At 41.9% G+C, this 26,928-nt stretch overlaps 1 protein-coding gene across 30 annotated transcripts in view; it reads left to right on the top strand.

The window, feature by feature from the left end:
* Positions 1–26,509, top strand: part of FHIT (fragile histidine triad diadenosine triphosphatase) — a 1,441,601-nt gene extending 1,415,092 nt beyond the window's left edge. For all 30 annotated transcript variants that reach the window (XM_021070759.2, XM_084988813.1, XM_084988796.1 and 27 more), the window contains 2 exons: positions 5,250–5,356; positions 26,211–26,509. In XM_021070759.2, coding sequence (XP_020926418.1) covers positions 5,250–5,356; positions 26,211–26,245 — 142 coding nt within the window. In that variant the 3' untranslated portion in view covers positions 26,246–26,509. The remainder of the gene's footprint in view (positions 1–5,249; positions 5,357–26,210) is intronic.
* The last annotated feature ends 419 nt before the right edge of the window (positions 26,510–26,928 follow it).

The raw sequence follows: 26,928 nt of genomic DNA, 5'->3' as shown, positions 1-26,928 counted from the left end.
GTGTAACACACTCAATGCACAGAAAGTAGCACAGTGTCAAAATCGACACATATCAGTACTTCAATCAGAAATCCTGTTAACACTACCTTCCCCGAGAATCATTTCAAGAAGATAAAGCTGGATGACTGCGAATACACTTTTTTTAAATCTCTTTTCAAAGCTGTATAGAAGTAGAATTCACTTCCAGGAGCCATCACCGACTTCGCTCTGTGGAATGTGAATAAAGCCTTTAGTTCAAGTTTCTGCAAACTTTGTAACTTTGCCATGAGCTTTCCTCCAAAGAACAAGCTTCTGAAAAGAGTTCAACTGTTGCAGTTGCATAAAGTGAAAGGAAGGAATGAAATTCCCATTGTGCCTCAGTGGTTAGCAAACCTGATTAGCATCCACAAGGATGCGGGTTTGATCCCTGGCCTTGTTCAGTGGGTTAAGTATCTGGCATTGCCGTGAGCTGTGGAGTTCAGATGCAAGTCAGATCCTGCGTTGTTGTGGCTGTGGTATTGGCTGGCAGTTGCAACTCTGATTTGACCCCTAGCCTAGGAGCCTCCATATGCCACGGGGGCGGCCAAAAAGATAAATAAATAAATAAAATAAATAAATAAATAAAATAAGAGAAGGAAAGGAACATGCATAACCTTAGCCTTCATGCTGAGAACATTCAGGATTTAATTTGTGAGGCCTCACAGCAGAGAAGAGAGGTAGAGTACTGTAGAGAACGGATTCCCAGATGCTGTCAGTAGAAAGAAGTGCTGTTATTTTATGTACCACTAAGAAAGAAAAACACTGCCAATTAAATTATTGGCATTTCAGAGATTTCAGAGATGTTAAAATGTGAAAAAGTGTGCTTCTGAGAACAGATGAACTATGGAATTTAAACAGTGCTGGTGAGTTCCTCTGCATTTCATGCAAAAAAATAGTAAGTCCCAGAATGCATAAAATGCTTGCTTGAATTTGACCTTGCTTGAATAGTCTCCTCCATCTTAACCAGGATTCACAGCTAGGCAGTTTTGGGAACAACCAAAAATGAAACAAAGCACTTCCGAAGGTACCTTTCTAAGAAGTCTCCAAGACTGAATAGCCAGATAAAATACAGGAAACCAAGTTAAATTTGAATTTCAGATAAACAGTGAATATGTTTAGTATAGGAATGTCCCAAATACTATATGAGATGTACTAAAACAAATTAACTGAGTGCCCTGTGTTTTTATTTGTTAAGTCTGCTAGCTATGCTCCCAGGGTAATTTTGACTGCATTTGACCTTCACTACATGCTTTTACTCTAGGACTTGAACTTGTACCTGTGAGGAGCCTCCATTAAAGCCTTATTCACTCCTTACAACAACCCTGAGACAGCAGGATTACTGAGGTCATTTTAGGGCTGCAGGAGCTAAATTTCCTCCTCAGACTTTAATGTTTCATTAGATTAGTTGGTTTGCTCTGACTTCTGATCATGGCTGTTAATCCTTTCACACAGTAGTTAAGGTCCAAAAGATAAAGGTCATTGAAACTATGAAGATGGTAAAGGCCCTTTTATCCCTGAAAACCACCTCTGTGGGTTGGTCATTTGTCACTGTCATGGAGATATTGTATCTAGCCTAATAATAACAAACAACAATAATGAAAATAATTGTCTTAGTAGCAGCAGCAAATACTCAGCACCACTTATTATGTATCATGCAGTTGCTCATCACAACTTTTACTACTCTCTTTGTAGTGAGGGGGAATCAGAGGCACAAAGAAGTTAAGGAGCTTGCTCTTCTCAGTGATAAAGTCTGGGGCCAACTTCTTCTTCCTGGAGAGCTCTCTCCCCATCACTCTTTATTCTAAGAGTGAATATTATTTATTTATTAATCTATTATAATCTATAATCTATTTCCTGGTGAAACTAAGTCACCTCTCAAAAGCTTTCAAATTAGCTCAGCCCCTCTGGGCATTGGTAATGCCCTTCTCACTCTTCCTTAACCATCTGGTATCTACTCTCCCTACCTGGGAGTCCCCAGAGGACAATAAAGGGATCAGTCTGATTGAGTGTTTCAGTGCCAGACCCAGCCCTGATGTTGCAGTTGACAGTGAACCTATCTGGGAGATGAGTAAATTGTCACTGACTTTCCCTGTGGCTAGTCTAAGATCATCTGGAAGGTTCCTCCAAAGTGAAACTCCTCCAGTGAGGCTTGCCCAAAGCAAATAGTGCCTTTTGGATAAGCTACTGTTTAGGGTGCCTAGGACTGATCTCTGCTAGCTGGCTTGGCAATGGTTTCCAGTTCTCAGGTGCATGGGTCTCTCAGGGAAGCAGAACTTTACTCCAAACCACAGCACGTTTCATTTCCAAGTCACCAGAATACAAGTCCTACCCACCAAGGCTTTTCCAGGCTCCCTAATCCTGCAGACTCAAACCCCATTCAAAGGATCCTGAGCCTGATCAGCTTCCTGCTGTTAACCAGGAGAGGTCTTGTGACTCAGACTCTCCTAGGACAGAAAGGGAATAGAAGACAAGCAGTTATAGAGCAGGGTTTGCAAAGGAAAGCCTCAGTACTGTCAATAGAATCACAAACAATGGGCTTAAAGGCAAAGCTCTTATTTCTGTCCTGTGTGAGGGCTCTTTCTTTATGCACATACTTCTCCCAGATGCAGAGCTTCTTAACAGCCATTGCACCTTAGAATTGCCTGGGAAGTTTAAAAAAAAAAAAAAAGTCCCCAAACCCAGGCTGCCCCCTACTCCAGACCAATTAAATCAGAATCCCTGGGGTGGAGCCAGGCCTCTGCTGCTTTTAAATTTTTCTGTGTGAGTCCAGTGGGCAGCCTCGGTTGAGCATGGCTGTTCTAGAGAAAGCCAGGTGCTTTCATCTGGGGATTTTAAAACCCCTAGGTTTTAAAAAACATATACCACAGAGCTTCACGAATATGATTAGTTTTTGTTTTATTTATTTCCTATTTCCCATAAACAACTTCTAAGCATTGGCACAACGTTGCCATCTGTAAGGCATATGACAATAACAGACGGTAGCCTAAGAACCAAGGAGGCATTAGCATTTTAGGCTCTAAATTATTGGGATTCAGCTGGTGCGATCTGCGTTGATGAGGCCACTTAATGCTTGATTTCTGCGTCTGAACAGCAGTACCAGAAGAGGCAAGGCCATATTTTCTGGGCTTTGCATTGTTCCTTGTCATCCTATTGAATTGTTATAAGATGGATTTATAACAGACCTAAAGCTAGTATCAAAATGAAAATTAGTTCTTGAGTAGAAAAATAGCAATCCTGTGTGACTCGCTTTTAGCCATTGCGTCATCAATGCCTCTGCAAGGAAGGAAATGACTTCTTAATGTGGTTTTCTTCCACTAAGGAGAATTAAATCTAAGTGACAAAATGTAAAACCAGCATGCTGGCAGGCAAACTCAGAGCAGAAGATCCATGACCCTCATCAACATATTGGTGGCCCAGTTATATGCTAATAACCTCATTTAGGCTCAGACTTACCCAAAATAGAAAAACAGTGCTCAGCTGGAAAGCTGTCTTCCCTCACTGTTTCACCTTCTGTATCAAAGTTTGCTCTGAAATAATGGGGACACTTCCCCATCTGCTGCAGGCTGCCTGGGGCGGAGGGAGTGGGGGTGTTCTCTGGGTTAGAGAGAGTGATTTGTGCCTGAAATAGCAAATACCATTGTTTTGGTCATGAGACTTTTTCCTGAGTCAGCAAGATTCTTTGACAAAGGATCTGACTTTTGGGTGAAGGTACCTGAGAGGGGTGTGGAACAGGATTTCTGGAACTATTCGCTCTTTGGCGACACTGCATTTCCTCCAGATTAAAAGGCAAACGTGATTGGAAAGACCCCTGGCACTAATGCTCTGGGCTGGGTAATATCCAGCAGGTGAATGAATTTCCTCAGACCTCAATGGCTTTCTTGGTAAGATGGAACACAAAGGTACCTGCTTTGTGGATGGGTTTTTGTAAGGATTAAGTACAATGATGCATGAGGAAATAATACACAAAGAGGAAACTGCCCTTTGCATCATGAATGGCAGCTATCATTGGTGCTATTAAATAGTTGGCTTCGATCACCTCAAATGACTTAACACCAAATACTATATTGTGCCTCCTGCAAAGAATATATACCCTTAGCACTTTACAGTGTCTAGAGCTACACACAGGAATAACAAATTTAGTTAATAAAACTGAATTGCAATAGGAGATTAAGGGGGAAAATCAAGCTTTTCTAATGAAGAGATTCCTGAGAATATCCTCTCTCACTGATAGAATTGAAATTTTATTCACTTTATATGTAAATCTGAGACATATACAGACTTTAAAAAAAATAGGGGTATCTTAAGAGAATTTTAAAATGGCTCAATTGACTAGGACCAATTATTAATTTTTGATGCTTCCTCAGTTTTTATTTAGCTTTGTCTTCTTCCTGTTTGCCTCTTTTTCTGTTTTTGTTTTTTGTCTTTTTTAGGGCTGCACACTTGGCATATGGAAGTTCCCAGGCTAGATGCAGATTCTGAACTATAGCTGTCAGCCCATGCCACAGCCACACATGCCAAATCCTAGCTGCATATGCAACCTACACCACAGCTCATGGCAACACTGGATCCTTAACGCACTGAGCAAGGCCAAGGATTGAACCCACTTCCTTATGGATACTAGTTGGATTTGTTACCACTGAGCCAAGACAGGAACTCCTGAAGCCTCTTTTTTTATGCATATACTCCTATTTCTTGCTCAGCACTCTTGGCCCTTCTATTATTATCATTAGGAAGCTTGGGCTATTTTGGTTCACAGCAAAACTGCTCAGAACTCACACAAGAGAGCTTAAGCCAAAGAGAGGAGTAGATAAACCTCAGCCAGCTTGGAGAATGATTACAGGTGGGCAGCAATGCCTTCAGGGTCTGGGAAGTAACATGAGTGGATGATTCTGGCCAATGCTGGCTATACATAATATTGGAGGGTGATGGGGGTTATGGTAAATGTCAGGATGCCCCCCTCCCCTGTCTGTGACCCCCCCCCCCCCAAATCCCAACCGCAGAGGATAATCCGAAGGCAGTGAACAGGGCCACTGTGTAGCCTAAACTACTTATTGTATTACAAAAGCCAGGAATGTGGATTTTTACACTAAACCTCTTTATTTTCAAATTATGGCAATTAATGCAATTAAAAGACATGGCCTCTGCTTTGCAAATTCTATTCAGCTACCCCCACAACACCCTTTCATGGGGATCCCCAGGACCCATTAATGAGCCTATCTTTTCTTCCAAAGCTCCAGAAACATGACAGAGAGGATGAGGACTCCCCCACCTTATGGAGATCAGAGGAGGATATGGCAGCAGAAGCTGCAGCTCTGCGGGGCTACTTCCAGTGATGCAGGTAAAGACTGTATGCTTGCTTCCTCACTGCTCAGACCCTTCTGGGGGCCTTACTCCAGAAAGGGTCTCCCTGCCTGGGATGGGAGTGCCAAAAAGCAGCTGCACAAGACCTAAAGGCATGCGTAGAGAGAACCCTGCCCCTTGAGGCACTGATTTCAGCCTCTGAGTCACTCTTCCCATCTCCAACTACCTTCCACATAATTCTCCTCTCTGTTCTCTTCCTTCCTGCCCACTCCCCCATCACCTCTGCCCATTGTCCCTCTGCAATCCAGTCCCTGCAAAGCAGCTGGAGATAGTTTATAAGGTAAACCCAATGGTCGAAAAAGTCAAAACCCATTGAGGGAGTCACATGGCCCTCAGGCTCAAGTCTAAGGTTCCTGTTAGGCTACAAGGAGCCATGGACCAGCACAGCCTCATCCAGGCAGGCTCTTTCACTCAGGTCTCCTCTCCCAGCTGCTATTTGGTCAGTTACCCTTTGTGTTTCCCTTTAGCTTTGGCTGCCAGGAAGCTCAGGCCACAAGGAAAGGCCAGGCAGGATAGAATTTTCTCTGCATTAATGATGTCTAACTACTAGGAGAAGACAGATTTAAGACAGATAGAAAAGCTAGAGCCAATCTCCTCTCCCAGTATTAACACAATGTCAAGGGGCTCATGGATCTTATAAAATTTATTGATTACTTAGGCTTCCATATTGGAAATAGTAGGGTATACCTTCAGTAAAAAAATAATTTGTCTGATATTCAAATGTAACTGGGTCCTAGCAACCCTGTTAATAAATATCCTTAGGGATTACGGACCCCAGATAAAGAGCCTCTCCTCTAAATTATTTCTTTTCCAGAACTGTCTGCTTCATCTGGTCTTGTACAAATGTGTTTATATTATAAGAAGCTGAAGGAGATCAGATACAAATTAAAAATGTAATTAGTGAACAAATACTGGGAGCAACTGAATTATGTAAAATTGTAGAAACCACTTGGTGATCATGTTTTTAGCTAGAAAACACATTTGTTATATTATGTTTTCATTTTGAAATCTAAGTCTATTTTGGTTAGTTTAAAATAAATGTGTATTTCTTGGTCTTTTTCTCCCCAATCTCCTTTTGAAAGTATTCTAATTACTTAAAGACCCAGTATCAACTTCTCCCCTCATTATTGTTCATGTATGCTGTTTTGCTCAGGCCCGTGCATTCAGGGCCTTAAATTCTGGAAAACTTATTTATTCCCCCATGTCACTGATTTGTCAGCTTTGCAGCCAGTTGCCTGAAGGGATATAGTGTGGTGTTAGGAGAGCTGTCATTGATATTTTATTTTTAAACTTTTCCATTGCTGTTCACCTTCTCATTTCTCTCTCCCACCCCCTGCCCCACCCTTAGGATCAAGTTAGTTTAACGAAGAACATAGGCCTGTGAGCATGAATGCCAACCTCTTTCTATTCGTCTTTTGAAAGCTAGTGTGTCATTTTGGGTTATCCTGTTCAAATGGTGTCACCAGTCTTCAGACTCAACTTCCTAGGCTGAATTGTTCTTCTTTCTGGGTTTCTTATGTAATAGGCACTTTCAGGGAGAGGCAAGTAAGCTCCAGGCTTTTCCTGAGGCTTGCTGAATTGCACGATTTTGTCTTACGGTGTGTTTCCTAGACAGTTTAGGAGAATTTAAACTTCTCAGCCAAGTTTCCTGTATGCTTTGCTCTGTCAGCCTTTGCTTCTGTCTTGCCTTGAGGCCTAACAGCTCCTGTCTTCCAGGTGAATCAACTTGCCTTATAAGTCTTGCCAGAAAGATGCTCACCTGAACTTGTTATTACAGACTATTGTCAGAGAGCCTGTGGGTTTTTAAATGAACTAACATTAACGTCTCTCTTTAAGGGTCTGGCTGTACAACAAATCACCTTCTGTTTTCCCAGCAGTCAGATATGGGAAATGAGAACAGGAGGGAAAATGCAGGAGGCTAAAGAGCATACAACTAGTAACGTGGAGGTGAGAGGCTTAAACGTAGGGTCCTAAGATTACACCAAGAGTATCATCATCTCTGTTAGTATGATATGGGACCACATACAGTTCTCTTGAGAGACAAAGGGAAAAGGAAACCTAAGCATCAAGTTGACCCACCTAGTTCTTTGATACCCAATCTCTTCCCTTTTCAAAATTCATCTACGCACCAAAAAATGTTTATACAGTGTTAAGGGATTCATGGAACTTTCCAGAATTGGTTAACAAATAGGGCTGTCATGCAAGATATGGACATACCTAGACTTAAAATAAAATTACTTATCTGAAATTTAGATAAACTTGGCCTCTCCAAGCTTTCAGGAGCCAGTCAGTCTCGGGCAGAGCCAGTTTAAAGACTGCACACTTGGCAACATGCACAAAGGCAAATACAGTAGGGCTCAGCCATTGCCAACATTCCCGAGAAGTTACAAGATGTAGGATCTGTTATTATTCCATCTTGCAGGTGATGAGAAAACTGAGACTCAGTGATACTGTTATTCCAAGGTAAATAGTAAGTGATGGAACTCAGATGTGAACCCAGATAGTCCCTCCCCAAAAGCCTTTCCCTTAGTTTCATACTGCTCCCCTTGCTTGGAAGAGCCTGTCAACAAAAAATTAATATGTTGACCTAATAAAGAAAGGGAAGGTTTATTTGAGCCAAATCTGAGGATGATAACCTCAATGAGGAATGAGAATTACTTATCGTTAGAAGCTAAGCATAAAAATACATAGAAAAGCAATGCTGATGTATCTCAGCTCTTCATAGTTGCTGGCCTGTAGCTCTACTGGGATGGAGGTTCATTGTCTTTGTTAAGCTGAGAGGCTGGTCATCATTTGAGAGGCTGGCACCAAACAGAGACTCTCCATTTGCCCTATTCGATGGGATTAAAAAATAATTACCTATGGAGGGATTCAGCGTATACCAGCTAAAAAATTATCTTAAACAGGATAAGGGTGCCCATCTTTGGAAAATGGCAGGGAAGGGCAGAATTCAAACTCCAATCTAGCTGTCTCTGGACCTGCCCCAACCCCTAAGCTAGTGTTCCCTGTGTTTCTCGCCTGGCACAGGGAATGATAAGTGCTCGGGAGAACCCAGAGTGCGTTTCCCTGGGGTGAGAGAACTCAGGGCAGGAAGAGTTGCACCATGCTCCCTGCCTCCTACAGGCATGCTAGGTCTCTGGGCTGATTGGATGTATTTGATATTCATCTACTTTAACAACCAGCATACTGCAGAGAAGAATGTGCAGCCTTATGTCCAAAGATGCCCTATCTAGGAAAAGGGCCTGTAAAAGGCGAAGAGCTGCTCTCTGCTCAGTGTATGGTGTGGAAATGCCTAGCAACCCCTCAGTATATAGCCAACCCTGCTTTATAGCTTCTTTTTGTATAACCTCAGATTAATCCTCAGCATGACCAGGCTGCCATAAGAATGTGCAGATAAACATTCACGCACTAAAAACTGTTTCCTTCACCTCTTGAAGTCATCAGAGCATCAACATTAGCTTGGTTGTATAGAAGAATTCTCCTAATCTTTCCACATAACCCTGCAGGATGTTTTGGGGTTTTGGCCACTCCCTGAATCCTGGGCTGAGCAAAAAATGACTTTGAATTGTGGCTGCTTATAGAATAGTAAATGCAGATGCTGCCTTCATCAGGCACAGGAAAAGCCAACAGTCCAAGGGTTGCTGAATGAAGCTGCAGTTGTCTCACTTTCCACCTGACAGATCCCTGATGAGGTCAGCAATCCTTTGGTTCCAGGAATTTATGCATCACCTCCCCACACTGGGCTGAGTTCCGAGATAGGGTTTTTGCAATGGCTCTCTTAGTCCATGTTCTAAATCACGTTAGACGACAGTGGATCTGCATTTCTTATCTACCCTTGTATCCTTCCTGGAACACAGTAGTTTTCCTCTAGGTATTTAATACTTGGGTTTGCTACCTCTACACTCTCATGTTTATTATCATCTCCTATCCCATTCCCACTTCATGCTGGAATTGAGAAGGGTGTGTTGTTTTTGAAATATGCAAGCATCACCCCGAATTCTGATAGAAAGTCAGAGCAGAGCAGGTCTCCACACCCTGTTGTGTCAGCAGAGTGTGTTTGTAATTCATCAAACTCTCCTCTGTGTCTGCCATTATTTTATAGATAATTGGTTGCCTCTCATTTACTCGTAACGGAGCCGTGCAATTTCAAAGCAACTGAGTCAGCCCAAAACAGCGTTATTAGTAGTTACAGATATACTGTCAATGCAAAATTTTGACGCTGGCATTTTTGAAAAATTACCATAATTTCAGCCACTGGACCACACATATCGTAATCAAGGATAGCAGAGGTGGACAAGAAAGGATGGGTTTACTTATTTAGCACATGTTCTGGTAACTGAATGTACCTTTAGACATCTACCCCAGCAGCTTGGGAAAATCTACCTTCTCCAAGAGGGTCTCTTCTCAGCAGAGCAGCCTCTGATGGAAAGGCCCAAGGAGCAAATCATAATCCTCATATTTTCTTGGAGGAGAGGAAGAATTAACTTCAGCACCTCACTTTCCCTATCTCTGAATGACTATGATGGAAAGCATTTTAATTACATCCTTGGGTTATTATAAGGCGAAAAACAAAACAACAGGTAGAAAATACCCTAGGAAAAACAGCTCTAAATTGTGCTTCTTCTGGATTTAATACTTCTCTGAGGAACCAATATCTCCATATATTCTACTACCTTTTAATGAATGGTGAGCCTGGAGACTCTGAGTTTACATTAGCTATGCCACTGTGTAGATGCATTATTTACCCTCTGATTTCTATTATGTTTTAAAGATAATTATGGAAATGTTCAAGTTATGAGAAATTAGGTTCCAATAGTAATGAAAGACTAAACCTGTATGGCAGGATGTTTTCAAACCACCAAAAAAAAGAAGCATGACTTCTGCTTCTATTACTAACAGACCAAATAATTTGGATCAACCTTCTCACTGTGTTCAACTAGAAAAACTGTAGAGAATATAGGAAAACATCTTTTAAAGGTAACAAGGTAGCAAAAGATTATAGGGTTAAAACATGCAAAGAGAAGAGCACAGCATGAAGGACTGCTTTCTCCTGAGGGCATTTTTTTTTTTTTTGGCTCAAGATTAGCTTTATTTTTATTTTTATTTTTTCTCCACTGTACAGCATGGGGACCAAGTTACACATACAAATATACATACTTTTTCCTGAGGGCATTTTGAGAGTTAGTGAGTCAAATGGAACTGCAGCAACAAAAACCGGGTTGCCAATGGCAGAGTCCTTTCTAAAACTCCCATACCTGGGTGGCAAGGTGAAGCTCTGAAAAAGGGTGAACCAGTTGTAAACCAGCCCTGGTATTGCCTGCAGGCCAATTTCAAATCATCTGGGCAACTGAGAAAGTCTCTACCTCAGATACTGAATTAAGGTGATGCTAAATTGCTAGTCCTATTGGGTCCCTGGAAGAAGCAAAGAAAAAATAACCTCTGGAAGAAAAATATACCATCCATGATTTTAAACTGTTCCTATAAATATTTTTTTTCAAATAGAATTACCAATACATGGGTGTGTATATATTCCCACACACACATACACACACCCTACAAAGTATATGAGGAGACAAGTCAATATAAATAAGGTATGAATCTCCAGATATAGTCATTGAAACAACTATGTTAATTTTGTTCTGGAGAGAAAATACTAGATTTCTTTATCATTCAGTAGAGAGCTAGAATCTATTCTCACAATGGGAACCACACTGGGATAAATACAGAGATGATGTGAAAAAGAAAGAACCAAAGAGAAATTTTAGAACTGAAAAATACTATAACCCAATGAATGAACGTAGCAGCATGTTTTTTTTACAGCAAAAACAGAATCAGTGAACTTAAAGATGAGCTATGTGAAAATATTCAGAATGAACCATAAGAGATGAAGGAGAGTGGGGAAAAGTATGAGAGGTCAGAAGATATAGAATATAGGGAGAAAGTCTAGTAGGTGCTTATGAACAATTCCAAAACGGAGTTCTAGTGGAAGTTATAATTAGAGAAGATGGCTGAGAGTTTTTCAAAACTGGCAAAAGGCACCAATCCAAAAATTCAAGAATATACCAAACCCATAGTAAAGGGTATAGAGGGCACACCTAGGCGCATCAGGCTAAAACTGAGAGTAATTTGTCAGACTCGATAGTGAAAAAAATTGAAAAGAAACTTACTGTCCAATAATTAGACCAAGGGCAACGACAACAGAAAAATCAGAAGGCTACAGAATGACATCTCTAAAGAGCTGAAAGAAAATAGCTGCCAACCTAGATTCCATACCCAGTCCATATATATTTATAGAATAAGGGTGAAATAAAGGTATTTTCTAACAAAAGCTGAGAGAATTCATCAGCAGCAAATTCATAAAAAGAAATTCTAAAGAAGAAGAAATCAGGTGGAAATTGGAACCAATTTTGAATTGAATGAAGAAAACTAAAACTTTTATATGCAACTAAAGTTGTATTTAGAGGACAATTTACTTTTAATTATGATTCAATACATTTATTGATAGAAAATAAAAGCTAAAAGTTAATGGTAAACATCTTCCTGGACATTGTAGTCATTACAATGAGAAGAGCATATAATTAATTTTAGACCAACACATTTGAAAACTGGGATTAAATTCATATTTCTGGAATAAATCCAGTTTCCCCTGACACAAAGTGAAAAATAAAATATAAATAATGTGATAATTATTAAATAACTCAAACATGAATTAAAACTGTTCCTACAAGGAAAATGTCAGGCCCAGGTAGCTTTACTGGTGAATTGTACCACACAATTAAGAAAGAAACAAGGATCTGAATAAGATTCCTAATAAGAACAACTGGTAGAAAATTCTGCCAGAGAAAAGAATAAATAAATAAATAAATAAATAGCCTCTTGTATTTCTGTTTGTTGTATGTATTGCCTTACACATGAATCTGATAAGAACATAACAGAAAGGAAATCTACAGACTAGTTGCACATGGAAATATACTTGCCACCATCCTAAAAGATACCCAAAGGTAGACAGATAAATAAATTAATTGTATGTATGTGTGCAAAAGAAGATATATTATGTTCAATGCAATATCGATTTCACATTATACTAGTCTTATGCCTTTTACCAGACTAAGGGATAAATGATAAGCCCATTTCAGTAGATGCTGAAAAAATGTTGATCAAATTAAACATCCAACCTAATAAATATAAAAATTCTAGAAACTGTTGAGCTAGTGAGGAATTTATACTTAAGGATGAAATGTTGAACATTATTCATCTGAGATTGCAAATGAGATAAGAATATTCACTATTAGCCCTGATATTTCACCATGTACTCAGCTAGTACAGTAAGACAAGAACAATCAATAAAAAGATAGGATTAGAAAGGAAGGAGTAAAACTGTCATTATCTGTAGACATTATGATGCATGCAGAAAACTCAAAAGACTGTACTAAGAGACAATTCAAATTAATCAGTAAGCTTAGCAAGGCCTCTGAATAGAAGTTCAACATAGGTCAGTTTCGAATTTCTCAGCCACTGTCTTAGCTCATGCAGCCATAACAAAATACCATCGACTGGGTAGCTTAAACAACAGAAATTTATTTCTCACAGTTCTGGAAGCTGGAATTCTAAGATAAGGGTGCTGATATGGTTGGGTTCTGGTGAGAGCCCTCTTCCTGACCTATGGCCAGCCCCCTTTTCATTGTGTCCTCTTATAGAAAAGAAAGAATGAGCTTTAATCTCACTGTTCTTATAAGGACACTAATCCTATCATGGAGCATCACCTTCATGACCTCATCTAAACCTAAGTTCCTTCTAAAGGCCACATCTCCTATTTCTATCACATTGAGAGTTAGGGCTTCAACTTGTGAATTTGAGGGGGACACAAACAGTCCATAACTGCCACACAGAATATGAAAAAAATAAAAGTTAGCTTATATTAACATCAGAAATCCAATTGTTCCATGCCTAGGAACAATTAAAGATATGCAAGCTTCTGGACAGACACTATAAAATATTAAGAGGCCTTAAAGAGGAATTAAATTAACAGAGACATGAGTGACTCAATTTTATAAAGACTGAATTCTCAGATTTACCTATAAATGCAATGCTACTCACATCAGAAATCTCCATAATTTGTAGTGGCAGGTTAGTTGTTTTTTTGGTAAAAATTGAATAATTGATTCCAAAATGCTTATGGAAATGTAGCTTATTAAAAGAATAAGACTGAAATATAGAAGAATATTGAAATAATAAGACAGAAGTATAAGAGAACTTACTCTATGGGGTACTGACTTATTAAAAGGCTACAAAAATTAAGGGAGCTTGGTGTTGATACAAGGACAAATAGACAGATGGAACAATGCAGAAAGGCCATAAACAGAAAAGAGGCCTATAACGTTTAATTTATGATACAAAAGCCATCACAGAACTATGGGGAAAGGAACATCTTTTCAATAAATGGTTCTGAAAAAATTGGATATCTATATAGAAAATTACTGAAACTGCATCCTATCTCCTACCACATGCAAAAGCCAATTCCAGGTGGATTATAATTCAGAATCTGGGCAGAACCTCCTTGCCTGCCTACTTGCATCTCTCACAAGCATCATGTCGTAATAAATCAATTTCTTGCCTATCAAAAAAAAACTGAAGTATAAATTTATAAAGGAATATAGGAGAATATGTTCATGGTCTTATTTATAGATAGACTTTTTAAACAGGGCATGAAAACATTATTTTAAAAAAAGATATTGATAAGTTTGACTACATTCAAAATAAGAAATTTTGTTTATCAATAACACTAAGATAGAGAAAAAAAGAGGAAAAAAAAGCAAGACAGAGAGTGAGAGAAGGTAGCTACCACATCTGTAGTCAATGGAGGGCCAGTATCCAGAAGATAATTATTCTAAAGAAAAGGAAAAAAAAAAAAATATATATATATATGTTAATAAGAAATATTCAACAGTCCAATAGAAAATACAAAAGGATTTGAACAGGAACTTCATAAAAAGTAGGTCTCAAAATGGACAATAATCTTTAGTTATTAGGGAAATGTAAATTTTAAGCACAATGAAATACCACTATATATCACCCACAATAGTTAAAATTTTAAAAGACTGACGATATCAAGTGTCTGCAAGAATGTGCAACAAGGGAAACACAAAAGCATGCCTACTGTGTATTGTATTCACATAGAGTTCAAAAACAGGCAAAACTAAATTACGGTGTTTAGAGATATATTCATTTAGAGAATAAAATTATAAAGGAAAGCAAGGAAGCAATCACCATAACCTCAGCCCAGTAGTTACCTTTCTGGAGGAGTCAAGAAGGAGCTTATGAGTGGGAAGGGATGTGGGGGTGGGAGGATGGAAGGGCTGGCAATGCTCTGTTCCTTGTCAAGGATGGTAGCAAGGCCCCTGTTTGCTTTGTATTAATTCTAAAAGCCGTATTATATATCTTTTGCACTTTTCTGTATATATTTCACTGTAAAAATGACTAAAGTAAATCAGAGAAGGGAAAACATTTAAATTAAGCACAAAAGGAAGGAAGAGATCGACTTTAGTGTATGGTCTAATTGCTGGCCGGGCATACAATTACTCCAGAATAGGTTAAAACAACAAAGAATAATTGCCTCATATAATGTTCACAGACACTTTGCTACTACGTCAGAGATTTGATTCTCTTCCTCTTGGCCATCCTTCCTGACTTTAAGGGACCAGACTGGCCAAGGAGATCATTATCTTAGAACTGAATAGAGAAGATCACCCCAGAGGATATTTCATTATCAATGATTATTAATGACACCACTTACAGAAATCTCATTATATTAAGCACTTTATAGCCTTATTTCAATTATACCCCACAACAGCCCTCTAGTATTGTCCCAATTTTCAGATGTGGAAACTGAGGCTTAAGGTTACTAGGGGACTTTCACAAGGACTCAAAGGTTCTAGTAGACAGTCAGGGCAACCCAGGAAGTCTAACTCAGAACCACACACCTTTACACTTACATTTGTGGGTCTCTGTATAGAAATGTCCTCCCCTGCTCACACTGTAGCTAACTGAAGACAAGAGTTGTACAATGAAACTGAGGTGCAAATTACAGCTTATGCTAACTTTTCCATTAACTTCAGGAAAGCACCAGCATTTGGTGATTTCTATCCTAGGCGCTTTGCATAGGTCCCTTTATATCCACTCATCATAACCACCCTGTCTAAGAGGCACTGAGGTCCCTGTTTCCCTATGCAACAACAATGATGGACTAAATATTTGCCTGAAAGGTAAAATTGCATTCGATGGCCAGGAGTGAATCACAGCTAATCGACCTTGGACCATAGTTTGTAAGATGTCGTTCTTGGGATCAGTGAGGATTCCCAAGGGCTCCATTCAAGACCTTTTAATTAGGGTTTCCTTTAGAGATGAAGGTTTTCGCCAAAAGTCTAATTAACCATTGGACTTCAAAACATTTAGAAAACTGGTGAAAGGTAAAGCAGAAAGTAGGATGGGTATAGCAGATGTGAATTTGGAACTGCCTAGTCTCATCTAGAATCCACAGTTGTAGGCATGTGATTCCAGCTTGGCCAGTTAGCGAGCATCTCTATCATTTGGTGTATGGACATACAGGGTGAAGCCCAAGAAGGGGTTCTATAGATCTGAGCTACTGGCAGTCATCCTGCTTATCATTTGGAAACATCTGATTCAGGAAAAGCCCCCAGAGGCCACGGAGACAAAAGATAAAAGGAGAGGATGAATTCCTACAGCCACCCCATCCTTCATAGTTAAAAGGTCAGAAAGGCACATTTCTCCAGAGGATCATTTGAAATGGGGTTTCCTTCCTTGCTGTCAGGGGTCCTGGCTACAATGCCATGGGCACAGATTGCTTGCCTCCTAGATGACCTCTTTAACTAGAAGTTCTAGAACTCAATCACCAACTATTTGCTGAGATTCCACTTGGAGCCTGACATTGCCTGAGGCACAGTAGATGAAGTGCACCCCTGCCCCAGAGATGCTGATGGTGAATCTTAAGCAAGAACAAGCAACCATGTCACCTTGACTTGCACAAGTCAGCAGTACAATGTCAACTGCACCTGTGACCAAATGGATTTCTCTACCTTATCCCACCATAAAGCAGTTGACTTTGTCTCAGTTGTGTCTAAGCCCCCATGCACACACACAATTGCATGCCCTCCAAGAGCCACCCCCATGGTCTAGGACTAGCCAATCAATTTTAATGGGTATTTAAAGGTTTTTTTTTTTTTTCAAAGTATGCTAGGCAGTGTGTAAGATGATAGATCAAGTAATATTTAAAGCATTAAAAGAGCTCAATTGAGGATTCTCTTTCCACAGGAGATATCTTCAGGTCAAGAAAGGCTATAAAAACCTGCAGATCATTTTTATTCCTTTAAGACAGGCAAAAAAAAAATGGTTTTGAATGTAATTAGATGTTCTTAGCAATTTTCCTCTCTAGAGCTCTGTATCTTGTTCCAATGAGGCTCCAAAAAAGTTTAGAACTAGAGGCGTTCTTAGCGGCAAATGGATGGGGTTGCATTGTTTTTAAAACAGGAAAGCCTACGATATTGCATGAATCATTTTTTTAATTACAAGTGATAAGGCAGAGTCATAGATAGCTCTGGGAAAGGGGAGCCTTCTAACAGGTAGGCCAGTCTTGGCCCTGCAGAGCTCAGGGCTCCTCTTAGAACTCTGTCCCCTCTTTGAGCTGATCTCTCTGGTGAGTCCTACGGATTCCAGAGTTATCCATTTAGAGACAGGAATATGCCCAATGCAGTGAATCAACGTTATCTGTGACACACCTATGAAGGATTTGCCTTATTACTTTCCTTTCAAGGATCTGTTATCTATCGGGACAGTTTTTTAAATTGGAAGATCTTGTTTGCAGCTAATTTTAATTTCTTCAATCTTTCAAAAGAATGACGCTATGGACATGAAAAGTAGTGCAAATATTTTCAATAAAACCTAAAAACTCCCCCTGTTCTGGGTGAGCTTTCAAGATACTGCAGTTAAAAATATAGCATCTTTGCTTAGATTATCTTATGTCAACTGTTGACTATGACTCAAAATACTCATCTGTACCCTCAAACTCACCCATGGTCATACAAAAGAATGAACCTATTAAAAGAGGAGCTGTGGAGTTCCCGTCGTAGCGCAGTGGTTAACAAATCCGACTAGGAACCATGAGGTTGCGGGTTCAGTCCCTACCCTTGCTCAGTGGGTTAAGGATCCGGTGTTGCCGTGAGCTGTGGTGTAGGTCGCAGACGCGGCTCGGATCCCTTGTTGCTGTGGGTCTGGCGTAGGCCGGTGGCTACAGCTCCGATTAGACCCCTAGTCTGGGAACCTCCATATGCTGCGGGAGCGGCCCAAGAAATGGCAAAAAGACAAAAAAAAAAAAAAAAAAAAAAAAAGAGGAGCTGTGTTAAGAGTACAATCCTTTTAAACAGGAAGTCAGATCATGTCCCTCCCCCATCCTTTGTCAAGCCAGCCAGGGCCCAATCACAGGAGGCCCTGAAGGCCACAGTGAAGAACTGAGGACAAATCCAGTGTCAACCCCCTGACTCTCCCCTCACTCTTGCTTCCAACTTTCCTGCTTCCTTGCTGTTACTAGTTTGCATCAAACAAGCTCCCAACTCAGGGCCCTGGCACTATCTGTCCCCCTGTCTGGAATGCTCACCTTTCCTCCTTCCATTCTGTATTTGACTCAAATGTCATCTGCTTAGAAAGGCCTTCCCCAAGTTCCAATCTAAAATAAAGCCCCATTTCCTCCTATCCCTTAAACTCGCCTTATTTTTCTTCATGGTGCTCCCATCATCTGCCTTCATCTTACAGACTTTTGTGTTAGTCTATGTCTCTACTAGCAAGTACGTGTCCAAGGACAGGGCTGTTGTCTTTGGCACTTAGAACAGCTCCTGGCTTTTCTCATGGGTGCCCCAAAGTGCTGAGTGAATGCATGAGTGACATATTTCTTTAGAGCCTAGACTTTTCTCTGGGCCAGGCACTATGCTTAAGTGCCTGACTTGTGTCATCTTTTGTCCTCGTAACAACTCTATGAAATGGGTACTCTTATTTTCCTGTTTTGTAGATGATGAAACTGGGGCACTGATAGGCAAAGTAACTCAATCAAGGTTACGCCATGAACACGTCCCAGGCCTAACCTGAACCCAGAGCCTATGCTCTTCAATACTAAGTTAACGCTTCAGATCCTCATAGGGTTTCCCCTCCCCCAGACCACCTTCACTGTGTGCTCTCTCCAAAGCCTGGGCCAAGGGTATTGTCTGAGGGCAGTGCTGTCTAATGGGAACAGAATGTGAGCTACACATGTCCTTTCAAATTTTCCAAAAGCCACTTTAAGGACAGATTAAACTAATATTAAAAATATGTTCTATTTACCCAATACATCCAAATACCATCATTTCAATATCTTTATAATATAAAAAATTAATATAAAAATTACATAAATGTAAATAATGTGTATTTTATCTTTTTTGTTTAGATAAATCTTTGAAAGCTAGTAGATATTTTTCTGCTTTCCATGTATGTATCTCCATGCAGAATAGCTATGTTTTGACCACATGTGGCCGCTGCCTACTAGGTTGGACTTTGTAGCTGTAAAAAGAGGTTAATCCCTGTAGTTAAGGAGATCTGGTTCCAATCTCTCTGCACTTACTGTGTGACCTTTTCCCAGCTATAAACTGGGGTTATGACATCTACCCCACAGGGCTGAAGTGAAGATGAAATGAGTTTTCCATACAGAAGACTGCACAGTCTTTGTACGGGAGCTGGGTGATAGATGTTCCAGAGGGACAGCTCTCCCCTCCCACCCAGAAAGAGAATCCACTGAGTACAGCCTCCAGGGCCTGGCTCCTCACTCCAGCTGAGCCAGTGCCTCTGGCCACTGTCTGCCCTAAGTGGGGAAGACTTCAGTGGGAGGGATGGAGTTGGGGAGGCAGGCTCCTGGCTTGATGCCTTGTCCCCTAAACCACTGGCTGAGCTGTGGAGAACAGGAGAGCCTTCCAGCCCTCCTGCAGGGCACATTTATATGGCTCTGCATACCTTCAGAGGCCCCTTCCTGGACAAAATAACCCTTAAATCCCCAAAGTGAGAGTCAGCTTTCTCTCTTATGAGCAGAACAGAAAGCTTCCAACTGCCTACTGACAAAAATCAGACACTCTGAGCATCATTGGGCTGGAAGGGGGTTTAAAGAGCAAATAATCCAAACTGTTGTTTAATAAAGGGAGAGACTTTAGTCCAGAGAGCAGATACTACGTGGCCAAGCACACACAGTGACAGTGTGGTCACTATCTGAACACAGATACAGTGTGTATGACTTTTACAATGGAGCCATAGAGAGCCCCCAGTATCCATGGCTGATGCCTCTATACTGGTTATGTTCATCTTCTCACAATCTGCAGTGCATTCTAAGCACTGGAAACTCAGGAAAAGCAGAATGTTGTGAAATATTTTCTATTCCCACTAGCTTCCAATTGCATCTTCTTGCCAGTTTTCAACCTTCGATATTTTGATGCAGCATAGAAGCTTGAACATCATTCAAGTTAGACTGGTTGTGAGTAACTGAAGTAAACTGTAACCTATTTGACCATCCTTTTCATAGTATTAAAATATAACGTTAAAGCTTTCATGTCTTTGTTTTTGATGTGAAGCACTGCTACAGGAAATAGACTTATATCTGTTAGCCTAAAGATTTATGTTGGATCGTAATCTCAGCTCACGTACAAAAAGAACAGAGTTATACCAACTTCAATGCCTTTGAAATGGTGGAAAGCAAAAAATATAACCCCATTAGGCTATTAAGTGTGCTGAACCCCGACGAATTCTCATCATGACAATCCCTGAGTATTTGTCTATAATCTCTCAGCAAATATACCTTTTATTCAACCACAGAATTGTACACACTCCAAACACAAGCGGCATGAATTAAAGAACACACTCAGCCAATTCAGAGCCACTAATTATCAAAGGTAGCCTGCTCCATGTTTGGCTCTAAAGTTCTACTGCAACAGGAGTGCACAGCTAGAGGGAAGGGACCCGCTGAAGGATGGTTACTCTCAAAAGCACTATTGGAAGAAGCCATGGGACAAAGTAAATGGCAAAGCTTGTGGGCCTCCTAGCTCTTCCTTGGCCCCCTGGAGGGTTTGAAGTAAGGGAAAGTATTTCACATTGTCAGGCTTTCTTTCTCAAAATTAGTTTCTTTCACCAAAGATGCAAGTAAATACAAAGTAATCCTTTTTCATTTCCACTGAGTCTCAGGGAAAAGTAATATCAGCTGAAGATTTAGAGCCAAATAAAGCCTGTTCTTCATAAACTCTATCTGAACAGGAAAGCCTGTTAGGGAGAGTCTTTTCAAGGCACAGATACTGGGAAGTGGGCATCCTGGAGCAATTGTGGAAGACAGAAGCCTTATTGCCTTCAAGGGGGTCAGGAGCACTTGCCCAGGGAGCAATGTGAGCTGCCCAGGGGTGGCTTTGCTCTGTTCTGCCTCCTCACTCCAACCACCAAGGCTCAAAGCCTCTGTAGTTTCATTTGCAGGGACATCACTGGATCAAAGAGGCGATGAAGCCCTGAGGGGCTGTGGTAAATCACTCGCAGACACAAGAGTGGGCATCATCTTTCTTGCGTGTCCGCTGTTCTTTACGTTTGATTTATCCCTTCAAAGAGAAAACTGACAGTGCTGAGTCTGTGGCCACTCCATAAAGGACAGCCCCAGGGTGAGCCCCCACCTGGTACAGGGCAGAGGTCTGCATTGCCCCTCAGGGGGCTAGGGGGTGCTGGCCATGTGATACCTGGAGGAGCTGCTTTCTGTGCCTGCCTAAAGGTGACAAATGTGGAGGATGGGGAAACAGACCCTGTGGAAAGGGAAGTTAACTATCACTCTCTCAGAGTAGGGAGTTATGTCATTAATCGGCACGTGGGACAAGTCACAGAGGAAGAGTTGTGAGTGAGAAAATGTGCTGGGAAGTTGACCTGCTCTCGAGGCCATCCTGACATCACTGGGTTTCTGGCCACTGCCTTGGGGTAACCCCTTGCTGTCTCTAAATGGAAGGATAATTTTGTCGCCTCAGTTACTAATCAGCCCAGCTCTCTGACCTTTGCCTTTTCTCCCCCAGGTTCTTTTTTTTACCCACATACTGTAAGAGATTGCCACCAGCGGCTCTTGTGGTCCAATTTAGAGACCAGATTATTATGAAAAAGCTGAAATGCAGGGGTCAGGGGTGCCTGCCCTTAGAAAATTGCTCACCTTGTTTTTGTTGTGAGAAGAATGGCTTTCCATGGCTGTCTGCCACAAACCAAGAATTACTTTTTAAAAAAGAGAGCTGTTACAGAGGAATTTTGTATTAGTGTCTCATGACTTGGTTTTGTGGGTGCTTGTGGTTACTTTGTTTTAAAACCATCTCTGCATCAGCCCTGGGATGCAGAATAGGTTATTTTATGCATTCTCATGAGGCACTAGCTCTGAGGGATGATATTTGTCCTTTACTGAGAGGGGAGAAGACAGAGAGCTTCCAGAGAAGTTGAATGGTTACAACTAAAACCTTCTGAAACTTGTTTCCAGCATCAGGATTATTGGGGGCCTTTGGAGCATTTTATCAGGAGCCCACTTTGGAACTGGATCAAGAGGGAGACAGGCTTGGAGGCTTCACCTTCATGTACCACAGTCCAAAGCAGTTAGATCTTTTCCCTGGGGGTGGGGTGAACATCTGGCATTGTTTAGACCTCCCCGGGGGATTTCCACTGAGCAGCCTGGGTGAGAACTGCAATGACCTTAAAGAAACAGGAAGATGGCTTGGGGTTTTATGGTTCCCAGTGTTTCTTTGACATGCTGCCTGGGGTCAGCTCCTATCCTGACCCATCTAAGAGAGAGGGAGTGATAAGTATTCTTCGCTTCAAAAACAGATGAGGCCCTCATCCTCTGCTGCACCCACCTTCCACCCCCCTCCCAAACTGGATGAGTGGATTTAAGAGGAAGGAGCCTCTTCGTTGGCACAGTTAGTAAAAAGAGGCTGCCCTGAATGTGAGCAGAGAATGGCTGGGTCTGTTGAAATTAGAGGACTCAGCCTCCCATTTTGTGGAGAGAGACTTCATGGAGCCTGGTGACACCTGCATGTTTAAGACATGGTTCAGTTTGGACCCCAGGTGGGACCTCCTGGTCCCCTGCTTTCAGCCTCTTCTCCCTCAATCAGGACAACAAACTGCAATTGAATTCAGAGATATTCCTAAAGGTCTCAGGAAAAGATGGATAAGGAGGTAATAGCCCAGATTATACAGCAAATCTTAGTCAAAGTTACCTACAGTCTCTCCATCAGACTGTTCACTTTCCTCCCTAATTCAGAACTCCCCTCTCCAAAGGTTTCTTCTCTCCAGAGCTGTGGGGCTCCTCTTCAGCCTCCATTCCCTATTCTGCAAACCCGCCCCCTAATCCAAGCTTCAGGATAGCACCTGTTTGTCCTCCAGTGTGGCCTGGAGCACCAGGACACAGGCTCAGTCCATCTGCACTGTGTTTATGAGGAACACAGAAATATTTGAAAAGCACATGATCAGACAATCCATCAGACTTCAGATACTCCCAGACTCCTGTTCTCAGAACTCCAAGAGACCATGTTTCTGGACAGCTCATCTGGCACCTGATGATCTACTTCCTTGCCTCACCTTGTGTGGAGTGTTTCCCCAAATGAGCTGGAAGCATCTTGAGGACTTCATCACCCACTTCTTTGCACCCATGTGGAGAAAATGGTGTAACTCGGGCTCTTTCCACCCAGCCGCCATGTCATCCAATGAGAAATGACACAGCAACTGTTATATCATGATAGTTATGCATATATGCATGTGCAGTAGAATAGGATGACAACCACCTCTATGTATCATTTGGCAGATTGCTGGCTTTATTCTGTACTGGTATAAAAGGCGGCTAGGACTTTCCGTGCTGTCTCCACTACTTGTGAAGCCGGAAAAGGGATATCTAACATACCCACAGTCTTTTGGCTCTGCTTTTGGTTGCTCGAATCCAGACTGAACCTGCCTGGTCTTGAGAGACTACAGAACAACCCACCTTAGCTCCTTCCTCATTTCAATAAATACATTTGTTGATATGCCCACCTAACACTGAAAATACCATAGCCTGAAGGTGAGATCAAAGGACAGTGGAGACAGGAAGGGCACATAGTGTGTGAAGTCCAACCTAGAAGATGGGAGGGTGAGCATGTTGTCCAGATATGCCCTTTTTGATAATGAAGCCAGATATCTCCCTGTGCAGCTAAGCACACACACACACTCACTCCTCTGACACTCATGAGTCTCTGCCTGGTGGTCCCTCCCTGGTGGTGAAACACAGAGAATAAGTACTGATATGACAATGACAGAGGCTCACATGGGTGAGCACTTCTGATGGGCGAGGCACTGCAGTTGGCACTATGTATGTGCTAAGCCACTCAGTTCTGCCCACATGCGTTACGTCACCTAGAGACACACAACCACTAAGTGATAGGGACCAGACTTTACCCCAGATCTCCTTAAGTCCTACATGTTCACTAACTGACAGGAAATGCAGACTCTGCTTCCCACAAGCTTCCAGACTAGCTGGAGAAAAGGAACTGCTGAAGATAGCCTTCAGCAGCCAGGCAGACAGCTTGAATGCCGAGGCTGTGTGAGGGATGCACTATGGAAGCATCCTAAGCAGCTTGACGGAAAGCCTGCTCAAGCATAGACAGCAGCATCCAGGGAGATTCAGAAATTACAGGGCTGGTGTCAGGAAGGGCGGGTGAAGGAAATAACACAGGGCCGCAATGTTCCGAAGACCAAAAATAAAACCGAGGGAAACTTCTCCTAGGACATAAATCTGCCCTCGACAGGTGAGGCGGAGGAAAAGAAAGGGCACATCCATTTTCAGGCCTGCACAGGTGCCTCTGACTCAAAGTCAATAATTGTTCAAGGACAAGGGCAATGATGAATGATCAGGAGATGACCCATGTCTCCAGACAAGATGGGTGGTGCTGGGAACAATGGGGGAAGATGCCAGTGTCACACAGGAATGAGACAGGTCCCTTTCTATGGGGATGGGGAGGGTAAAAATTGACTGGTACATTCCTTTTGTTTTTCATGCCTCACTTACAGAATCAGTGGACCTGGGGAGGGGCAGGGTGTGGATCCTGAGCTGAAATTGAAGGCTGGAGGAGAAGTGATTAGGCTCCTGTGCTCTGGATCCCAGAAGGGAGCAGATGTCATTCCAAAGAGATGCCCTGCCTGCCCTGTGCTCTCTGACCTCGTTAGGAACTTAGAGGAAAGTATAGTCCAGATTCACTAAAAATTCACTCTGCGTAGCAGAGGCTGATGTGTGTGCCAGTGTGTCCTCACCAGGTGGTGGTGGTGGTGGTGAACAGGCCCATATGGAGGATGCCTTTGAACTACACAATGGAACTAGCAGGAAGCTGGGTCTCTGCACCTCGGTGCACTCAAAGCCACAAAGAGAAAACAATAAGTGACAAGCAATGTAAATCTTCACTGACCTCTCTGGAAAACACTGAAGGAGAAGTCCATTTGTACTTCTCAAGGATATTTCTCAAAAATCTCTTTATATATCACACCCATGGAAATTGCCTTTAACATCTCCTATGAGCCTTTTCTTTTAATCTTCCCCCAATTGTATGAAATCTCATTCACATAAGTCTCTGTTTTTTCCCCTCCTATTGAATTTTCTCTTTTCTGGAATGGTCTTCCCTTTCCAATGTCCTCCAAGCAAGGAGCCCCAGCCTGCCTGCTCCTGACCACAATCACGTTACTGATCCCAGTAACTTAGGCCCCAAGCCAAGGCTCTGACAGGTTTTCCTTTAGGGTAGAGAGAGGGTGTTAGAACTATGAAATGCATGTCTATGACCTAGGAATTTTCTTTTCTTCCCAAATAAGATTAAAGGGCTTCCTCCCACTTTCCTATTTTAAGAGTAGAATTATTTGTTTTAGACCTGGCCTGAATCCTTCAGGTAACTTGGCCTTGAAGCAAAGCTGATTCTCTATTCTACCTGCTAGGTCAAGAATTCCCTGAAATCCAGGGGTGGGGCATCTCACACTCACAAGGAGAGCTCGTTAACAAACAGATTCTTGGCCTCTCCACACCTGCTGGTTCAGAATGTGGGGGACAGACTGGAGAAATCTGTTTTTTTGTTGTTGTTGTTTGGGGGCTTTTTGATTTTGTTTTGTTTTTGTTTTTTAGAGCCTCACCCGCAGCATACGGAGATTCCCAGGCCAGGGGGTCTAATCAGAGCTACAGCTGCTGGCCTACACCATCACTGCAGCAATGCCAGATCCAAGCCACATCTGTGACCTACACCACAGCTCAGGGCAATGCCTGATCCTTAACTCACTGAGCAAGGACAGGGATCAAACGCTCAACCTAATGGTTCCTAGCTGGATTCGTTTCTGCTGTGCCATGATGGGAACTCTGAAATCTGTGTTTTTTTTTACAAGTTCACCACGTGCTCCTAATAGTGTCCATGTTTGAGAATCGGTTCCTACCTGATTAAATGTCTGAATTTGTTTCATTTCGTATGTAAGACTTGTGTCTGTAAAACAGATTAAGAAACCAGGTAGCTGACCTCTGGGCCATGGGCAGAAGCCTCAAAACATGGGGGGATCCAGGGAGGATGGGGCCAAGGCAGGGCTGGAGTCCACCAATGCATGTCATCTGCCCATATCTCTATGGCTTCTTGTAAAATATTGATGGAAATCTAACAGGTTAGAAGTAAGCAAACTTGCCTTTTGTTTATTTGCATGATTCAAAAAGTGCTATTGGTTCTAACTAAATGTCTGGTTTTATGTTCTGTCATTTCCAGGCACGAAAGGAACTCAAACAAATCCCAAGGCATAAGGAAATGGGCCTTTTGTCTCAGACCCTGCGGCATTGGAAATGAAGCTAAGGCTTTATTACATCCTACGATTTGACAACCTTTTGCAAAGCATTTTATTACACTTGTGGAAGTCATCGGGGTTATGTTTCAATCACGATGACGGACAGGCAGCCTTCAAAACAATGGCAGCCACAGCCCTTCCACACTTTCTTGGCTGTGTACTTAGAACCTTTGCTCAACTGTCCCTTGGCCTGAATGGAAATAAAAATAATAGTTGAAATATCTATCTGTGTGTTGGCTAACTCAAAAATGGATATTAGGGGGCCTTCAAAAGGCACAGCTGAGGACATTGATCTCTCAGATCTACTGTGCTTCCTGTAATCGAAAGGTTTGCTAAGGCTGGAATCAGATTTCCAGGCTTTATTGCAGTGGCTAAGATAACGGAACAAGAAGTGTACAACCTTTCCTCTGTTATAGTCTCTTCCTGCCTTGGGTGCAGAGAGGCAGAGCTGAAAGAGCTTAAGATGGCAAAATCAGCTTCAGGAAACTAAGAAACATGCACTGCAGTGAGGAGACAGCACGGCCCAGGCTGCTCGAGTGGTAGAAATATAAGGAAAAGAATGGAAATGCTCTCAGTATTAGTTGAGGAAGCCTGCCCCTTGCCCGTACAGTCAATTTCTTTAAGGAAGGACGACAGAAGTAG

The sequence above is a fragment of the Sus scrofa genome, chromosome 13, assembly GCF_054392235.1.
Source record: "Sus scrofa isolate SSC_HxYL_T2T_F1_AM1 chromosome 13, Sscrofa_HxYL_maternal_Yorkshire_Landrace_v2.0, whole genome shotgun sequence".
NCBI lineage: Eukaryota > Metazoa > Chordata > Mammalia > Artiodactyla > Suidae > Sus > Sus scrofa.
This window is presented reverse-complemented; position numbering and strand designations above follow the sequence as displayed.